Source organism: Elgaria multicarinata, chromosome 5, assembly GCF_023053635.1.
Source record: "Elgaria multicarinata webbii isolate HBS135686 ecotype San Diego chromosome 5, rElgMul1.1.pri, whole genome shotgun sequence".
Taxonomy (NCBI): Eukaryota; Metazoa; Chordata; class Lepidosauria; order Squamata; family Anguidae; genus Elgaria; species Elgaria multicarinata.
This window is the reverse complement of record NC_086175.1, coordinates 126076281-126096829: the sequence shown is the minus strand read 5'-3', so window position 1 is coordinate 126096829 and position 20549 is coordinate 126076281. Positions and strand designations below refer to the sequence as shown.

The following is a 20549-nucleotide window of genomic DNA, read 5'->3' as shown; positions in this document are numbered from 1 at the left end:
CTGCCTGTTTTACTCAGAAGTCAGCCTGCTGGAATTCAAGAGGTTTACTTCCTAGTAAGCATGCCTAGATCCGCCATCCTATGCACCTTGAGGAGGAGGCATGCATAGAGTAGTAGGACTTTTTCCTGCCTAAACGTGCATAGGATGGTGCCTTTAGGCACGCCTGGGACCTCAGCTAAGAAGCAAGACATTCCAATGGCCGTCCATTCATTCTCACCCCCCTTTCCCCTTTTTGGAATGTGTCTAATCCTTGTGTCCTTAACTTCGGAGCAAGCTGCTGCTCTTGGGAGTTGTGTTTTTTAACACACACACACCCCCTTTGTCAGAGTTCAGGAACTTTTTCAAACTTTGTGCTCTCTTGGGATTTTTTTTTTTAAAGCCGTCTCTCGCTCAATGAACCCAAAAGGGGAAAAGCAGACAGGAACAAACCTCAAGCCTTTTATTTATTTATTTATTTATTTATTTAATTTTATTACATTTATATACCGCCCCACAGCCGAAGCTCTCTGGGCGGTTTACAACAATTAAAAATAGTAAACATTAAAAGTATACAAATTTTAAAAAACATAAAAACAGTATAAAAGCAAGCCTTGGAGATTGAGAAAAACTGGAGGGGGGGCTTTTTCCTTCACCCCTCCCTCATGCGTGGTTTTTAAGTGTGTGTGTGTGTGGGGGGTGCAATTTCAATACAAACTTTTTAACTCTGCTGCAAATCCCCCTTCCACGCCTGAGATCGGGTAATCCGGGCAGGGGGCGTGTAGCCGTGGAGGCTGGTGACTCCGATGTTAGTGGGGCGGTGGATCTCAGTCCGAACCAGGCCAAATTCTAAAGGAGCTACCCAAGGTGCTGAGCTCATGTTGGGGATGGAGTTCAGCACTGGGGAGAGCTCCTTTAGGGTACTGACAGGTTCTGACTGAAACCCAGAGCGGATTCGCCGCCCCACTGATAGAGGAGACGCCAGCCTCCACTGGCGTGTGTTGTACACAAGGGGGAATGCATGATGCGGCGGCGGGGCGTGGGGGGTGTTGTGTAGGGAGGGGAGGGAAAGAGGGAGGGGAGGAGGGAGGGGCAATAATAGATCAGCAGAAAGAAGGGGTGGGTTGAGTCACATGGCGCCTGCGCTTCAGTACCGGCTGCCTACTTGCCCAGAACTTTTTCTCTGACTCCCCGCCACCACCTCCCCTTTGAGGGGTGATCCAAAGCTTGCAGAAGGAGAGAGAGAAAGAGAGAAGGAAAAGAGGGGAGGGCCGCCGAGGTGCCACCTGCGGAGAAATTTCGGCTGCCGTCCTTCCTCCCCCCCCCGCCCACCTCCCAAAAACCCCACCAACGACAACAATGACTCTATAGGCATCGCCTGGGGGCTGAAGCTTTCCAAGCAAAATAGCTGCGCGTTGGAGAGGTGTGAAGAGAAACCCGCAAGCCCCACGCAGGCTGTGTGCTGCTGCTCGCCTGTGGGGCGAGGAAGAAGGCAAGATCCGAGTTAGTGGGCAAGATCCCGGCTCAAGGGTCGCAGCAGCACGGAGGGCTGGAAGTGATGGGACTTCAGCCTTCACCTGCTTGATTTACGCATTTGTTTTTCAACTTTGCTGTCCTGAACAACTCCGAAGAAGGGCTCCGCCGCGGCGAGGAAGAGGTAAGTTCATGAAGAGATCGAAGCCAGAGGAAAAAGTCCCGGCGAGAGACATCCCCCAAAACAAAGCTGCGATCCTGGGCACGCTTACCCCGGAGTAAACCCCTTTCTCTGGGTGTGGGGGGAGCAACTAGATGCCAAGTTGTCTGATGGATGCGTAAAGTCTAAAGATACCCGGTGTTTGGGTACCAAATGGGAGAGAAGTAGGTTCCCCTGGCTAAGTTTGGGGGTGCTGATGTATATAATAATAATAATAATAATAATAATAATAATAATAATAATAATAATAATAATAATAATAATAATAATAATAATAAAAGATTCTCTCCTCCTTTTCCCCACTGTGATTTTTCTAGGGATTGGGATCCACAGGATCTAGCATCTTGACTCCTGGGATTTAACCCTGGGTGAGTCAAAAGCAGTGCCCCGCTCCCATGTTCGAATTTAAATCAATGGCTGACTGAGGTTCCTCTCTTTGGGACGGTCCCCTTCACCTTTTTCTTGCCCACCTGAATGGGATTACCTGCATCTCCTTAAGTGTCCAAAATGTGATTGGACACAGATTAAAGGCAGCTGGTTCAGTGACATCTCTTCATGGCCACTTGGACACATTTCCCCTCCCTCACCTCCCAGCCTTGTCCGGTCTCTCTAGACTCGCCCAAATCCCTTCGATCAGTTTACTTGAATTGCTTTCTGACAGCTTGTTTTGCAAAGTGGACCCATCAAGGTACACTCTGGGACCCGTCTCCGGGTGGGTGTATAGGGATTTAGTAAGATGCCTGATGTTGTGTCAGACCATTGGCCCATTTTCCAACCAGTGTCTTCCAGATTTATTAGATTTCCAACCCAGCATGGCCAAGGCTGAGTGGGAATGATGGGAGTTGTAGTGAGTGCATCTGGAAGGCACCAGATTGGGAAAGGCTGGTTGACGCTGATTGGGAGTGCCTCTCCAGGCTTTCAGGCAGGAGTCCTTGCCAGCCTCACCCGGCTGGAGTTGCCAGGGATAGATCCCGAGATCTTTTGCATGCAAAGCTGATATTTCAGGCTGGAACTTGATTTTGTTCTGACTTTATACTGTTAGTTTTACCCTACCCAGTGCCTGTTTACCCTACCCTGTGCCTGTTTGCATTCTCTTCCCTTCCTTATTGTTTTATTATGATTTTATTAGAATGTAAGCCTATGCGGCAGGGTCTTGCTATTTACTGTTTTACTCTGTACAGCACCATGTACATTGATGGTGCTATATAAATAAATAATAATAATAATAATAATAATAGCTACCACTGAGTTAGGGTCCTTCCCTGTGGTGAGCCCATGTTATGCTCAGTGACTCTCCTAACAATACCTAGGACTTTCATAGAAATTTAAAAGTGTAGTGCCATCACTACATCTTGTGGAAATGAGCAGAAGAACATCAGAAGAGCCACGCTGGTGGATCTGACCAAGCGTCCATCTAGTCCAGCGTTCTGTTCACACAGTGACCGAACAGCTGCTCACAAGCAGGGCATGAGTGCCACAGGACCCTCCTGCTCATGCTTTTGTGTGCATAGCCATACTGCCTCTTGGTAGGTAGCACAGAGCCATCAGGATTGGTAGCCATTGAATCCCCCAATTTAACTATGGAATTCATTTCCACAAGGTGTGGTCACATAGCGTGCATGTTGAAAGGCTTCAAAAAGGGATGGATAAATTCTTGGAGGAGAAGGCTATCAATGGTTACCAGTCCTGATAGCTATGTGCTACCTCCAGTATCAAAGGCAGTAAGCCTGTGTGCACCAGTTGCTGGGGAACATGGGTGGGAGGGTGCTCTTGCACCAATGCACCGTGTCCTTTTTGTGGGTTCTTGGTTGACGGCTGCTTGGCCGCTCTGTGAACAGAGTGCTGGACTAGATGGACCCTTGGTCTGATGCGGCAGGGTTCTTCTTATGTTCTTATGTACAAATGTTCAACGTGCTTCTTATGTACGGTTGCAAAGTCGCAACCTCGACATACTCCCTGCAGTTTTAAATTTGGCAGCGAGCTGCACCATCTCCTGCCTGTCCTTCTGTCCTTTCATCTCACCACTGCCTGCTGTTCCGTGCCCCTGCAGTCCTACTTGCTACAGCAGTCATACGTTATTCTACCACAGTCCTGTAAAGTAGGCCAGAATAGGGGCATGAGAAAATTCAGGCTTGCCTAAAGCCACCTGGTGAGTTTTTCCTATGGTTGCAATGAGATTTGAACCAGGGCCTTTCCAGCTAACTTAGCCCCTAAGCGAGGATCAAATTAAACCATGCATTCAGCCTGCATGCTGCAAGGTCTTCTTTGATCTGGGTTGGGATTCTCTGGTTTTTAACCCAGATTATTTGATTCAGAATGCGTTGGCACTTTTTTGGGGGGGGCGGGGTTAAAAGAAGAAGTTAGGGTTGTTTCACAAATGGCATGCTTTCTCCCAATATAGAGATAAGGGCCCTTTCTACACCTAAGGATTATCTCAGGCAAATGGAGGGGTTGTCTCTGCCTGCTCCCGGGATCCCCTGTGTGTCATTTGGATGCACAGGGATGATCCCGGGATATAGGCATGGTCTAGACATGGCCAAGGTCTCTGTAGTTCCCAATATAGAAATAAGGACCATTTACCGAAAAACATGTTTAAAAGTTTTGCAAGTCTCTATTTTGACATTATTACACAGATGGCTAACAAAAACACACATAACTGTTGGGGTGGGAAAAGGCACTTATGCAAGTTTCACATTTATTTTTATTTTTTTTAGCACAGATTTTTCTACATAGGAGTTACTTATTTCCATGGAGGGCTGTTTTGGCCCAATTGCTTCCAGCCATGGCTTCTGAACACGTGTGATTTTAGCCAAAGAGACACCCATGCAAATTCCATGCAGGCTGGTGTTCAAAGCTGCGTATGTTTCCATTGTTTCCATCCAGAGGGGAAATGTCATGTAAGAACCAACTCTTTAAATCCCCTTTACGTAAACATAATTTGCTTCCGTGCAAATGCACAGATTGCAGCCTCAAGACCTCTCCAAACAACAGATCTTTCCATGGTTGGTTTATTGCTGTCATTCTCAAAAAAGACATGTAGGAGAAGATACTTCAAGAATGCATTATCAAGTTTGGGGAGTGCCATAGCTCAGTGGTAGGACACGTTGTTGTTGTTGTTGTTGTTGTTGTTGTTGTTGTTATTATTATTAATATTTTATTACATTTGTATCCTGGCTTTTTTCAACTTGCAAAGAACCCAAGGCAGTGTACATGATCCTCCACCTCTCCATTTTATCCTCACAACAACTCTGTGCAGTATTATTATTATTATTTATTTATATAGCACCATCAATGTACATTGACTCTCAGGTTAGCCCATAGTCTGGCCCATAGTCACCCAGTGAACTTCATGGCCAAGTGGGGACTAGAACCCAGATCTCCCGAGTCTGAGTCCAGCACTCTAATCATTGCACCCCACTGGCTCTTTATAGTGCTAAGTAGCACAGAGACTTTGTACAGAAATTCCTGGAGGAGGAGACCAGGTGTATGCTGCAGTAATAGGCTGGAGTGCTGGGCTGAAAACAACAGAATGAAATTGAATAGGGATAAATGCCAAGTTCTACATTTAGGAAATAGAAACCAAAGGCACAGTTACAAGATGGAGGATACGTGGCTCAGCAATACCACAAACGAGAAGGATCTTGGAATTGTTGTAGATCATCTATGAGCCAACAGTGCGATATGGCTGCAAGAAAGGCAAATGCTATTTTGGGCTGCATTAATACAAGTATAGCTTCCAAATTGCGTGAAGTACTGGTTCCTCTCTATTCGGCCCTGGTTAGGCCTCATCTAGAGTATTGCGTTCAGTTCTGGGCTCCACAATTCAAGAAGGATGCAGACAAGCTGGAGTGTGTTCAGAGGAGGGCAACCAGGATGATCAGGGATCTGGAAACAAAGCCCTATGAAGAAAGACTGAAAGAACTGGGCATGTTTAGCCTGGAGAAGAGAAGATTGAGGGGAGAATTGATAGCACTTTTCAAATACTTAAAAGGTTGTCACACAGAGGAGGGCCAGGATCTCTTCTCGATCCTCCCAGAGTGAAGGACATGGAATAACAGGCTCAAGTTAAAGGAAGCCAGATTCCAGCTGGACACCAGGAAAAACTTCCTGTTAGAGCAGTACGACAATGGAATCAGTTACCTAGGGAGGTTGTGGGCTCTCCCACACTAGAGTCATTCAAGAGGCAGCTGGACAAGCATCTGTCAGGGATGCTTTAGGGTGGTTTCCTGCATTGAGCAGGGGGTTGGACTCGATGGCCTTGTAGGCCCCTTCCAACTCTGCTATTCTATGATTCTATGAGACAAGGAACTGTTGCCAGTTGTGGCATCCCAGGACAACTCTCCTCCCTGGGAGTTCGTCTTTCACATTTTATGCCTTTCCTGTGGTACTCTTGGGTTGAGATCACACATCCCTTTAGGCCAGGGGTGGGGAGCCTCTTTCAGCCCAACAGCCAAATTCCACTTCAGAGCAGCTCTCGGGGGTGGGGTGGGGTGGACATTTCAGTGATGGGTGGAGCCAAAGGCAAAAGACAAATCCCCAAAATACCGGCGTATTTGAGAACTTACTGTCAGTAACTAAACATTAGGAGAGGCACTCCAGCCTTTTAGAATTGGGGGGGAAAGCTGGGCCGGATCTACACTAGTCTTATACCGTTGCTAGTGTCCCTTTCTAACGTGGTTCTCTGTATCGGTTCTCTGTAGCTGGAATGTTACTGCAGGGCACATTGTTAAATCCTTTCGTTGTTCTCCCTCCCTCTTCTCTGAGAGCTGATGGGTTTGCCACGCCCACTGCCTGCCTCATTCCTAGCCAGAAGTGCAGGGCAATAGTCATAAGCACACACAAACTCACTCACTCCCAAAACACCTTAACACAAGTCCCAGGGAATTGCCTGAATGCATAGAAGCCAGCCACTTTGCTGAAGCTAAGCAGGGTTGGGTCTGGTCAGGGTTGGGATGGGAGACCAAATTGAAAAGTTTTAGCAGCAGCCCCATTTAAGCCCCGCTGGTCATGAGTTTTGGACTTTGGACTCTTGTTAATTTTCCTGCACAGAGCTACAGTGATCCTTTGAGCGCTCCTCAGCTCCTTTGCAAAGAGGGGGGAAATGTTAAAAAAAAAATCATAAAAAATCAACCGATGACCCAATTTGATTCAAATTTTAAGGCAGGATGCATGGGAGTACTTCACAATAAAAGCAGATTCTAAGGTGGAAAACTTCTGAGTCATTTGTATGAAATTGTCAGTGATTGCACAGTATAATGCTGGTGTGATTTATCTGCTGTAGCAGATAAGATAGCAAACGGGGCGAAGGAAGGAGAACAGGAAGTGGGCGGAGCAAACCCAGCAGCTCTGAGAAAGGGAGAGGAAAATTACCGGTAGGACGAGGCACATGAATCTGTAGCCACGCTGGAACTAAGAAATAGACCCGGTAAGTAGAACTCATTTACAACGTTGGAGACCCAGGGTCACGTGACGCTGTGCGTCACAGTAACCCATTCAAAACGTTAGAATAACACCAGTGTAGATTCCCACCTGCACAAAATCGGGGAAATTCCCTGAACAAATGGTAGTAGGAAGGGGTGGGACCTGGGAAAGGAGGTGTGGCCATCTGGGAAACTTTGTGTGTGTGTGGAAGATTTGGAACCCAGGGGGACTTAATTTGGCCCTCGGGCCTGAGGTTTCACAGCCCTGTTCCACGGATATTTGACCCTAGATCTTTCTTACCTCTCCTAATTCACTCTAGATGTTGCAAAGTGTGTAAAAATAACAATGGGCCCAAAGCCCCACCTCCTTCTCCAGTTCAGCTTGTACCTAGGCTCTGAAAACCAAACCATTTAACCCCTAAACTAAAATAAATAAATAAATAGCTTGGATTGTTTCAAGTCCAATTGTACCCCATCACCCTCCACAGTGTTGTCACTGGAACACAGTGCAGTCCAGTCTTTATCTCTGTCCCTTTCCCCAGTGGGTTCCCCAGCCGCCACCTCGCCGCCGGCCTCCTGCTGCCGGGGTAAGAGCGACCCGGGTCGGAGAGCTCGGCGGAAGCCGAGCTCTCCGACCCGGATTGCTCTTACCACGGCAGCAGGAGGCCGGCGGGGAGGCAGCGGCGGCAAGGACGCGGCCGGATTCCCCAGCTGCCTCCTCCTCTGTCTCTTCTGGGCTGCAGGTAGGCAGAATCTACACCATCGTTTTGGGGGCGTACTGGGGGCGCATGCATGCGCCTTCATTACGACGTGTAGATTCCCTCCCTGCCTCAAACCTTCACTCCTGCTCCTCCCCCACACCTTCCTAAGTTGCCTGCTTATATTGATTGCTGTTGAAGGAGCTCTTTCTCTCTCCCCTGACCCCACCCCCACCCCCACCCGCACCCCAAACCTGTGTGCGGCATATTCCTGAAGCTGCAAGCCAGACACCAGGAGTATCAGGAAATGTTTCCACCTCGGATATGCACAGGCTGTCTCTCTGCTCGGCTACAGAATGTCCCAAGTGTTCTATTTTGGGCAAGACAGAGGCATGGAGGAAGAGGAAGCACGGAGGCGCTTGAGCTTCCTCTCCTTCTGCATCATTGTCATATCTGAAGGAGTGTTTAGGCCTGGTCCTCACTAGCGGCTGACAAGGAGACAACCCTGTTTCTTAGCTACAGCAGAGTTCAGATGGCGGAGGAGGCTCACACAATTGCAGGCTTCTTTCCCTGCACAGAGACAACTAGTTGTCAGAGAGAAGGCTTTGAGCCTATCTTTCTCACTGACATGCTAACTTTCTCTGCGCAGGGACTTTAATTTGTTTTGGTGTGTGTGTGTGTGTGTTGGGGGCGGGGGGGGGGGTATGCAGGAAATTCAATCATGCGATTCCTCCACTTGCAATTTGAGGTGGTACAATCCAGCAACAGATCTATCACCTCTTATGCTGTTTGTCAAAATGAGGCCCAAGTTCCCAAACTGCTAGATCGGGTGCGGGGAAGGGAGAGAGTTAGTTAAGAGTCAGTGTGCAGATTCATTATAAACACTGAAATTCTCTGGCACATTGTTATCAGAAGGAAACTTGTTTGCAGTTTAAGAATTCAAGAGTGTAACTACTCGCAAGGCTGAATTTTGCTTGCTCTCGCTTTTATTTAGAAGCTTTCAAAGGGTATTATATAAAACGGTTTCTTTGCAAAGACATTAATGTTTAACTTCTTATCTGCATGCTGGTGAGCGCACCCAGCCTATGCTCCCCTGCCTCGATTCAGTCTGGCCCAAAATAGACGGCCGTTTCTTTGTTCTTAGATGCAAGATTGATGACGACAGAAGCAACGCTGATTAAAAACAAATGGCCTGCTATTATAATTCATTCTTTAATGAGGTGATGCAAGTCATGCTCGTGGCTGGGTGGCCGGTGGGACGTTTTTGTGCAATGCATGTTTTTGGAAATGCCAGCGTGGAGCGGCCGTGCATACAGCGCATGTGAAGACAGCTGATTAACATCATGCTTGCTTTATTGGGTGACACCCAGGAGATATTTGCTATTTCCACCAGCTGTAAAAGGGTTTCCTTTGTTGCAACATAGCTGGGCTGGAGCGTTTTCGGAAGTCTCTCGGAGTCGATATCAGGAGAGCGAGATCTGCTAGCTTCCAAATCATTCCTGTACAATCTCTTGCACGCATACATCTGCAACGCTGCTTACCGTGGACGTGTTCTCGCCTGGCCCCTTTTGTACATAAACTGAAACCACTGGGAGCCGCTTCTGCTCAACTTGCTAGAATTACGAGATTACAACCCCAGCTGCGCAGATGGGAATGGAAAGAGCTTTCCCAAAAACGCAACTTTTAACCCCTCCCGACTGTGAGCGCGCAAAGGTGGTTAAAGGTCCACTTCACAGGCACTCCGAGGGGTGTGGGAATTGTTGTCCCATGGTGTGATGCTGGGCCATTGGGACGTGTGTCTGAATGAAGCAACGACATGAGTCCTATTCACACACTGCCCATGTGAAGGGCTAATGAGTGAATAAAGGAGAACAGGGCTGTGTTGCTGGCCCTGCTTCAAATATTATGCACACCCGACCAGCCGCATCCCTCTGACCTCTGCGTGTTTGGCAAAGGTCTGAACAGAGAACAGCCTGTGTTTGCATAGGGCTCCTCTGTACAATTTAGGAGGAGGCCATTCTCTGATAGGGGGACTATGTGGAAAAGAGGACAGGGCTCCTGTATTTTTAACAGTTGTATTGAAAAGGGAATTTCATCAGGTGTCATTTGTATGCACGCAGCACCTGGTGAAATTCCCTCTTTGTCACATCAGTTAAAGCTGCAGGAGCCCTGCCCTCTTTTGTGTCTGGTCACTGGAGGGCAGGGCTCCTGAATCTGGAACTAGAGAGTTGGGTTTTATTTGTCGACATCTATACGACACTATCTGCTTTTCCTGAAAGGAAGCTTAATAGCTGGTCAACTTTTTCAAATGTCACCCCTGCTTTTCTGTCCAGAGATTATTACCATAGGTATCTAAGGACTCATGGGTCTAGTACATTTTTTTGAGGATTACTAATGTTTGTTAATTAAGATGACCATATGAAAAGGAAGACAGGGCTCCTGTATCTTTAACAGTTGCCTAGAAAAAGGAATTTCAGCAGGTGTCATTTGCAGCACCTGGTGAAATTCCCTCTTCATCACAACAGTTAAAGTTGCAGGAGCTATATTAGAGCAACCAGATACAAAAGAGGACAGGGCTTCTGCAGCTTAATGGTTGTGATGAAGAGGGAATTGCACCAGATGCTGCATGCATATAAATGACACCTGCTGAAATTTCCTTTTCTAAACTACCATATTTCTTTGATTCTAAGACACACTTTTTCTCCATATAAACATCTCTAAAAATGGGGTGCGTCTTAGAATCACGGGTGTGTCTTAGGGTTTTTTTTTCTGTTGGTGGTACTGAAATTAGTGTGCATCTTACAATTGATGGTGTCTTACAATCGAAGAAATACGGTACTGTTAAAGATACAGAAGCCCTGTCCTCCTTTCCATATGGTCATCCTAGTGTGCTCTACCTTTCCCCCCCTTCCCAGCCCAACGCTCTCAGTTTGCCACTGTTCTGCCCATCGGTAGTCATAAAGGGCGAAAGTCGAACTGAAGTTCTAAAAACACACACAACGCACTGTGCAATGGAGCAAACTGAGGCTGGGCGGAGGGAAACAGCTCCCTGGTTTTCAGAACACGTTCCTTCCTAGCAAAAATCCAAATTATTTCTTCTTCTTTTTAACGAGGGCAGTTGTGGGGGAAAGAGGGAATGAAGGCCAACAAGAATCAGTCATTCTTAAAGTGACTTTGCCAGCTGGTAACAGAATAACACAATGATCCTATTAGTTTTGCGTGTGGGTGCATTCTAGCAGATGTGCCAACGTACCTGCTGTGTCTACTGTATGTGTTGGCAGATTCCCCGGCTTGGACACTCTCGCAATCCGCTTTAGCCTTTCCAGCCCGTCCCCTCTTGTATCCTTCAAATTAGCGGGGATTTGGGAAGCAACAAATTCGAGAGGCTAATCTACGGAGCCCCACGTTTGCTGTCCTGGGCTGAGTCTTATATACAGCCCAGAGCGTCGGTAATCCTTAAAGCGCCCTTTAGCTCCCATGATTGTGATTTTAACAAGTCCCAAGGCCAAAGAAAGCTGGTTGGATATTTTGGCATGGGGGGAAACTGGAGTTGGAGTCTCATTCTGTAATTTGTTTTAAGGAGCCCATTTTCTGACCGCCCCTTACTCCCCTCTCCTGTTAATCATTCTGGCTCAATGCCCCATGGAAAAACCGCCTTCACTGCAAAATGTAACAGAGACTATTCTTTTCACACACTGTTTTCTCTCTCTCCTTCTTTACTGTATGTGAAGGAAAGAATTCTAATTAGTGGGTCTGAAGAAACACCTCCTAAATAGCTTTAACACCGCTCCCCCTGCGAAGTATAAAATGGATGTCCTTTTTGAAAGCCAATTCATGGCACACATATATGGAAAATGAATGCGTGCTCTTTCCATGTCATATTCCTGAGCCCTGAAAAGGGCTGTCTGTATTTCATCTGGACGTATGAACCAAACACCACCATGGAGTCACCAGTCAATTGACCACCTAGTATTTTACTGCAGTCAAATACAGTCAAATATTCCATGTGGTCAAGAACACCTTAGTTCTGTAATATCTAAAACATGTGTCATAAGAAATTAATTCTGCAGGTGGGACCTGCAACAAAATGTTTTAGTATGGGTGTGTGTGTTCTCTTAGGGTGACCATATGAAGAGGAGGACAGGGCTTCTATATCTTTAACCGTTGCATAGAAAAGGGGTATTTCAGCAGCTATCCTATTTATGCATGCAGCACCTGGTGAAATTCCCTCTTCATCACAACAGTTAAAACTACAGGAGCCCTACCCTCTTTTGTATCTGGTGAAGAGGGCAGGGCTCCTGAAGCTTTAACTGTTGTGATGAAGAGGGAATTTCACCAGGTGCTGCATGCATACAAATGACACCTGCTGAAATTCCATTTTCTCTACAAATGTTAAAGATATAGGTCACCTTAGTTCTCTGTTCTAGATGGCCATGACCTCATCCACAATACTCCATTCCACTCGCCCTCACCTGCATTCCATGCCCACTGTCCATGCCCAGTCTTAATTGGGCTTCTTTATGCAAACTCACCTGAACACTGGAAATAAAGGGCATGAAAATTGAAGGCTCGCTTGAGCTCAAAAAAGTAGGTATCCAACAGAAAGCTGCACCCTCAATCACTGACTTGGTTCACACAGCATGACAACTTTGAGTATGGATTATTGTTGAATCATGGTTTGTTGAAACATGGATTGTTGTATTGTGTGAACTCAGGCACACTTAGAAATCATGGTTTGTTAACCACAAACAACCTACAATTACAACCCAACAACAAACCATGGGCTCTCTTTGTAGATTGTTTGTGGTTAACAACCCACGATTCACCAACAACCCATGATTCAATGACAACCCATACTCAACCCCGTACCCTGGCTTGTCATGTTGTGTGAACCAGGTCTTTGTGTGATTCATTGCTCTGGCCTTACTCCCACTAGTGGTGAGTGTTTGTGTGTATGAGAACTCAGTCGGGTCTCTGCTTTGAGTGTAATGAGACAATTTGCCCTTAAAAGAGGGGTATGTTTTTGTCTCTGCATGAGTCCCTGCTTTGAGCTATCTTTCCTCAAACACACCCAGAACTTCAATGATGCTCCTGAAGGTGGAGTGTCTTGTACCAATCTGGGTCCATCCAGATGTTTTGGCCTACAACTTCCATCTTCCACAGCCAGGATGGCCAATGTTCAACCAGCCCAAAATCTGGAGAGACCAACATTGGGGAAGAACTTTAAAAATCATTTTGGCCTTACCATTAAAACTGAAGCACAAGATAAAAACAGAACACCAAATTAGCTGCCCCTCTAAAGCAAAAAAAGAGAAGGAGACGATGCCATCTCCTTTGAGAATGGGGTTTCCCCAATGTAATATAGAGGAAGTCTTTCTGGTTCCTCTATTATTTTCTCGCTCTTGTCATTTTCTAAACCCCCTAAAGTGCAGTTAGTGCTGCAGAGACTCCCATCCATACTTTTGAGGAAGGATGTTTTCCGTGATAGCAAGCCGACTTGTTCTCTTTGATGCCATCTGCTGGACAAAAAGGTCCAAAAGATAAAAGGGCAAAAGGGGAAAGGACTTTGATTCCCTTTTTTTCCTATTAAAGCCAGCCAGCTAATCCACAAGGGAAAACTTAACAAGCAAGAAAAAAAAAAGCCCACAACAGAGCACCACACACACACACACACACACTTTGATTGATAGGCACAGCTCTTGAAGTATAACTAGTACAGGTGCTGCAGACTTAAGGCTCATCTATACCATTATTATTATTATTATTATTATTATTATTATTATTATTTATTTATTTATTTATTTATATAGCACCATCAATGTACATGGTGCTGTACAGAGTAAAACAGTAAATAGCAAGACCCTGCCGCATAGGCTTACAATCTAATAAAATCATAGTAAAACAATAAGGAAGGGAAGAGAATGCAAACAGGTACAGGGAAGGGTAAGCAGGCACAGGGTAGGGAAAAACTAACAGTAGAAAGTAACAGTAGAAGTCTGCACAACATCAAGTTTTAAAAGCTTTAGGAAAAAGATATCCAAGCAGGATATTGCACTACGAAAGTGATATGAAAGCGGTATATAAAAGGCAGGAGCCACACTACTGCTTTATAGTGGTACTGAAGTGCACTGACAACTGTTGGGGCCCAGTGACACATCTACACCAAGCAGGATATAACACTATGAAAGCAGTATGAAAACGGTATATGGTACGTGTCAATGGGCCCCAACAGTTGTCAGTGCACTTCAGTAATGCTATAAAGCAGTAGTGTGGCTCCTGCCTTTCATATACTGCTTCCATGGTGGAATATCTTGCTTGGTGTAGATGAGCCCTTAGTTTTGCTTGAGGAAGGCACAAATAAAGAAAAGTTAGCTATGCAATTGTAATATATGCCTTGCCGCCTACCAATACGCCCTGAATAAATACTGCATCATGAGTTGAATGCAATGAGCCAGCATACAGAGGGGCAGCCTGCCCGGACTGCAACCTCCATCATCCCCAGCCAGCATGGATGATGGGAGTTGCACACCAAAGCATCTGGAGCAGCAGGATTGGAGAAGTCTGCTCTGGGCAGTTATAGCTGGCGACTGGAGCAGAACCTCCCCCAGCAGGGATAAAAGCATCATGTGGATTTGGACCTAGAGGAGTCGTTTGTGAAAAGACCCAAGGATGATTCTCACCTTGGACAGCTCTCCTATAAGGGCCCAGTTGCCTTCAGGTTCCATTTGAGGCATTTCAAGAATGATGCTAAGCCGCTCCGGCCATTATTGGTTTAACCCCAGACGGGTTTAAATATGCATAAGATGCCTCTATTAGCCACGATTTGTTTGAATAATCCTGCTCAGGAGTGGGTGAACCTTCCCCTCCCTCTTTCTTGCAAGGAACAATTTTGGCCCCCGTGGTGCCTCACTGCCTGGCTAATTTTCAAATAAACCCAAGGTCCACATTTTTCTTGACACTGCTGCGGTGACTGCTATACTGTGCTGCTGAAGAAAGCGATCTCTTGCTCTCTCTCTCTCCCGCTCTCTCCATCATTTGTAAATACATTTTACAATATTGCTTTCATAATTTGAAATTATGATCAGGAATGGAAGGACACAGGTCTAGATTTCAAAGGGTTTTTACTGTGGAAAACAGAGGCCATCTTAGCTGAAAATTCTGCAAGTGCCCCCACCTCTTCATTTAGCTGTCCTGTTGGAAACATGTTGGCTTCCCAAGGCAGCTCTGAAGAGAGCGTGTATGCTATCTAAATAGAAGCCTGTCGCTTGACTGCTGTGAAGGAAATAACCTCCTGGACCTCAAGAGCAGAATAAACAAGATAGCGTATCTCTTATCTTCTCTCATCTCATTTGGTTTGTTTCAGCCACAGGATGCATCTTGTTAACAACTTACTGAAGGAAACTCATTGTGACAACCCTTCAGAGCCAGTGGGGTTAGTGGATAGAGTGTTGGACTAGGAAGTCCAGGTTCAAATCCACCCTCGGCCATTGCACAACCTTTGCCTTGTCTCTATGTTGTCCCGTCCCAACCTAACTCAACAGGACTGTTGGAAGGTTTATAGAATCATAGAATAGTAGAGTTGGAAGGGTCCTACAAGGTCATTGAGTCTAACCCCCTGCTCATTGCAGGAATCCACCCTAAAGCATACCTGACAGATAGCTGTCCAGCTGCATCTTGAATGCCTCTAGTGTGGGAGAGCCCACAACCTCCCTAGGTCATGGGTTCCATTGTTGGGCAACTCTAATAGTCAGGAAGTTTTCCCTGATGTCCAGCTGGAATCTGGCTTCCTGTAACTTGAGCCCGTTATTCCGTGTCCTGCACTCTGGGAGGATTGAGAAGAGATCCTGGCCCTCCTCTGTGTGATAACCTTTCAAGTATTTGAAGAGTGCTATCATGTCTCCCCTCAATCTTCTCTTCTCCAGGCGAAACATGCCCAGTTCTTTCAGTCTCTCCTCATAGGGCTTTGTTTCTAGAACCCTGTTCATCCTCCTTGACTTCCTCTGCACATGCTCTAGCTTGTCTGCATCTTTCTTGAAGTGTGGTGCCCAGAACTGGATGAAATACTCAAGATGAGAACTAACCAGTGCTGAATCACCTGACGTGATGTAGAAGCTATATTTCTATTAATGCAGCTCAAAATAGCATTTGCGTTTTTTGCAGCCACATCACACTGTTGGCTTATATTCAGCTTGTGATCTACAACAATTTCAAGATCCTTCTCGCTTGTAGTATTGCTGAGTATTGCTTGTAGTATTGCTTGTAGTATTGCTTGTAGTATTACTTGATGTTGTGCAGACTTTATACTGTTAGTTTTACCCTACCCTGTGCCTGCTTACCCTACCCTGTGCCTGTTTGCATTCTCTTCCCCTCCTTATTGTTTTACTATGATTTTATTAGATTGTAAGCCTATGCGGCAGAGTCTTGCTATTTACTGTTTTACTCTGTACAGCACCATGTACATTGATGGTGCTATATAAATAAATAATAATAATAATAATAATGAGCCAACAATCCCCCACCTTGGTACTGTGAATTTGGTTTCTTTTTTTAGGTGTAGAACTTGGCATTTATCCCCATTAAATATGGAGGGTCAGATGAAATAAATAACATTTTGGGACATACAGTTGAATTATACTGGGTCAGACAAATAATACGTTGAACCCAGTTGGCTTTCTTGTCAAATTATAGAATTGCCAAGTTGGAAAGGACCTAAGAGGTCAACTAGTCCAACTTCCTGTTCAACAGATGCAACTACAGCTTCCTTGATGGTTGGCCATACAGCCTCTGCTTAAATACCTCCAGCGAAGGCAAGCCCACCACCTCTTGAGGCAGTCTCTGCCACAGTTGAACAGCTCTTACTGTTGGGAAATTTCTCCTAAAGTTTTGCCAAAATCTGGTTCCTGGCTATTTCCATCCGTTGGCTGGAGCAACAGAGAGCAAGTCCATTCCATCTTCTGCATGACAGTCCTTCAGGTATTGAAGTCACCTGTTGTGTACCCATTTCTTTCTACCATTGTTCAACCCATCACCAACCTCTGAACACCCTCCGCTGTTCTTTGTCAACGTTCTTCTTAAAATGCTGCATTCAGAACTGGACAATCGTAGTATGATCAATCACCTTTTTCACTCTCCCCAACGTTTTTACAACAGCTTTGGCAGCTGTTTCCTCATTTTTACAGATAAGTAACCAAGGATGAGAAAGAAAGAAAGAAAGAAAGAAAAAGATTCACAGGATGGCATTCAGAGACTCTTCGTTTCTGAACCGGATTTGATTCACAGTCTTGCAGATTCATCTCCAATGATCTTAACTATTGGAACGTGTCAGGATCAGGTTAAAAGCTAACCCAGGGTTAGAAAAAAACACTAAAGACATAACTACACTACAGATTTAAACTGGAATAATAATCATTTTATTTCCCTAGAGATCCAGAATGTAAATTCTTCACACTTCACTAAATGACTTTTCCCAAGATGCTGACAATTAAAGTGTAAATGTGTTGTGTAGACATGCCCAGAGAATGTTACTTCTTTTGCAAGGTGCTAGTTTAACTCTGCATTGATCTTTTGCCCATTAGTAATACTTTTTTCCTTCCTTTTCTTAGACCGGTGTTCACCATGTCATGCGTACCAGCTTTTCTCTTACTCCTGTGGACTGTAAAAGGAGTGATACCCTCACATTCTCACTGGAAGCCAACCTGGCCGGCCTACAAGGTCCCAGTCGTTGTACCACAATTAACTATTAATTTGGACAAACCAGAGTTTGAAGCCAAAGCCAAACTGGAAGTGGCGTCCCCTTGTGGCCCATCTTGCCACAAAAGTATCCCACTACCGACTTACGAAGAGGTGAAAGATTACTTGTCCTATGAGACTCTGTATTCCAACGGTTCTCGTACCGAGACGGAAGTTGGCATCTACATCATTACCGGCGGCAGTACTGGGGCACAGAGCCGATCTCGGACAAAGAGGCAAATCTACGGATATGACACGAGGTTTAGTATTTTTGGGAAGGACTTTTTGCTCAACTACCCCTTTTCCACTTCTGTGAAGTTGTCCACGGGCTGCACCGGAACGCTGGTGGCTGAAAAGCACGTCCTAACGGCGGCTCACTGTATTCATGATGGCAAAAGTTACGTCAAGGGAGCCAAGAAGCTACGGGTGGGCTTCCTGAGGCCCAAGCTGAAAGATGGCAGCAAGGGGGCCAACGTCAGTAGCTCCCCGGAGCCGGAGAAGATGAAATTCCAGTGGATCCGAGTGAAGCGGACACATGTTCCCAAAGGATGGATCAAAGGGAATGCGAATGACATCGGCATGGATTATGACTATGCCCTGTTGGAGCTCAAGAAGCCCCACAAGCGAAAGTTCATGAAAATAGGCGTGAGCCCGGCAGCACGCCAGTTGCCCGGAGGGAGGATTCATTTCTCGGGCTACGACAACGATCGGCCGGGAAACCTGGTCTACCGTTTTTGCGATGTCAAGGATGAAACCTACGATCTCTTGTATCAGCAGTGCGATGCGCAGCCGGGGGCCAGCGGTTCTGGCGTCTATGTACGGATGTGGAAGAGACAGACTCATAAATGGGAGCGTAAAATTATCGGGATATTTTCCGGCCACCAGTGGGTAGACACCAACGGCTCCCCCCAGGATTTCAATGTGGCCGTTCGCATCACACCCCTCAAATATGCACAGATTTGTTACTGGATCACGGGCGACTATCAGCACTGTAGGGACGGGTAAAGATGATGAATGTCCCAGGAAGGTCTCGCTTGCTTATCTGGGGCAGGGCGGGGTGGGGGGAAAAGAAGCCCAAACTCCTCTATATTGCCAAGGGGCACAATTCTGTTTTATACATACCTGGATGCGGGAATTAACAGGGAGGTCTGCCTACTTTGCGAAGGTAATTTGTGTTAGACAATAAGCACAGCTAGAAGATTTGCATTTGGCGAAGATAGCCAGGCTGGCCCTAGATGTTGGGGAGTGCTGGAACGCACATCGAGCTCTGCCCTTCGCCCACCACTCCACTTCACCTTTTTTCCTGTACCCATTTCGTGGCATAGCTGTCCTCCTTTTCCCTATCAACCATCCTAGAGCCTCTCTGCACTAGCACAGATTTGGGGTGATTGAGCTGCACTGAATGCCTGCATCTGACTGTTGCAACCTGGCCTGAGGTTGGTCCTCAGTGCTGATTGGCTGGCCCTCATGTCAGTCATGAAGCATAACGTTGGTAGGGTCTGCGCCTGATCTTTGCAACCTGCCCTGGGTTGGATCAGCACCCATTGGTGCTCAAGTATTGATTGGTTGGCCCTCATGTCAGTCATGAAGCATAGCATTGATAGGGTCTGCGCCTGATCTTTACAACCTGCCCTGGGTTGGATCAGCACCCATTGGTGCTCAAGTGCTGATTGGTTGGCCCTCATGTCAGTCATGAAGCATAGCGTTGGTAGGGTCTGCGCCTGATCTTTGCAACCTGCCCTGGGTTGGATCAGCACCCATTGGTGCTCAAGTGCTGATTGGTTGGCCCTCATGTCAGTCATGAAGCATAGCATTGGTAGGGTCTGCGCCTGATCTTTGGAACCTGCCCTGGGATGCATCAGCACCCATTGGTGCTCAGTGCTGATTGGCTGGTCCTCATGTCAGTCATGAAGCACAGCGTTGGTAGGGTCTGCGCCTGATCTTTGCAACCTGCTCTGGGATGCATCAGCACCCATTGGTGCTCAGTGCTGATTGGCTGGTCCTCATGTCAGTCATGAAGCACAGTGTTGGTAGGGTCTGCGCCTGATCTGTGCAACCTGCCCTGAGGTGGATCAGCATTCATTCAGTGCTGATTGCCTAGCCTTCATGTCAGTCATGGAGCACAGAAGGGTCTGCATCTGACTTTTGTAACTTGCCCTGGGGTGAATCAATACGCATCGGTGCTCAGCGCTGATTGGCTAGCCTTCACGTCAGTCATGAAGTACAGTGTTGGTAGCGCATGGCAGGGATAGTGGTGTGAGATTCTTCCATGCTACATCACTACTCTTGATTGGTGTATACGTTCTTGCAATCCCACTTGGAACAATTAAAAGTTGAGTCAGGAGATGTCTGGGCTTGTTTTTGCCCTGCTGTGGCTGCTTTTAGTGGTGGGAACGCAAGAAAAGGAAAGCCCTCAACTGATGCTCCTGTGTTGAGGGCTTTGTGAATGCTTTGAATAAGTTGCGTTCAACCTGAAGAAGGCTTTTCACTTGAAATATATTTGGCTTCTGTTTCAAGAAGCTATTATATTCAGAGCTCAGTGTGTGTCATGATTCAATAGGAGTGCAGACGAAGTGCAAAATGTGGTATTAGCTGCAGGAATTTAATTTCCTAAGAATCTCAGGGTAATTTAGGCAATGGATCAATCACAGAAACACACATGAACCATATTTTGGTCATATATACAGCCTTCTTCCCCTAAAACCTGTTCTTCTGGTCCGCAGTGAAATATGGTTTGTGCAGCGCTGATTGGATAGCTTTTGTGTCAACCACAAAACCATCTCCCCACTGATTGGAGAGAGGCTGTGCAGAGGGCTGATTGGCTGGTCCTTGTGTTAATAGCAAAACCACCTCTGCCTTTCTTGAAACCAGGCTGTGTATAGTGCTGACTGGCTAGTCCTTGTGTTAATAACAAAACCACCTCCACCTTTCTTGTAGCTGGGCTGTGCAGAGCCCTGATTGGCTTGTCCTTGTGTTAATAACAAACCACCTCCACCCTTCTTGTAACCAGGCTGTGCATAGTGCTGATTGGCT

General features: G+C 46.3%; 1 protein-coding gene across 1 annotated transcript; it reads left to right on the top strand.

Annotated features, from left to right (window-relative positions):
* The first annotated feature begins 1172 nt into the window (after positions 1-1172).
* PRSS23 (serine protease 23) lies at positions 1173-18583 on the top strand. Its single transcript, XM_063127184.1, has 2 exons — positions 1173-1633; positions 17390-18583. The coding sequence occupies exon 2, from the start codon at positions 17403-17405 to the stop codon at positions 18519-18521; it is 1119 nt and encodes a 372-aa protein (XP_062983254.1). The 5' UTR covers positions 1173-1633; positions 17390-17402; the 3' UTR covers positions 18522-18583.
* The last annotated feature ends 1966 nt before the right edge of the window (positions 18584-20549 follow it).

Coding starts and splice junctions, on each gene's coding strand:
- PRSS23 (XM_063127184.1), top strand. CDS start 17,403: ATGTCATGCGTACCAGCTTTTCTCTTACTCCTGTGGACTGTAAAAGGA.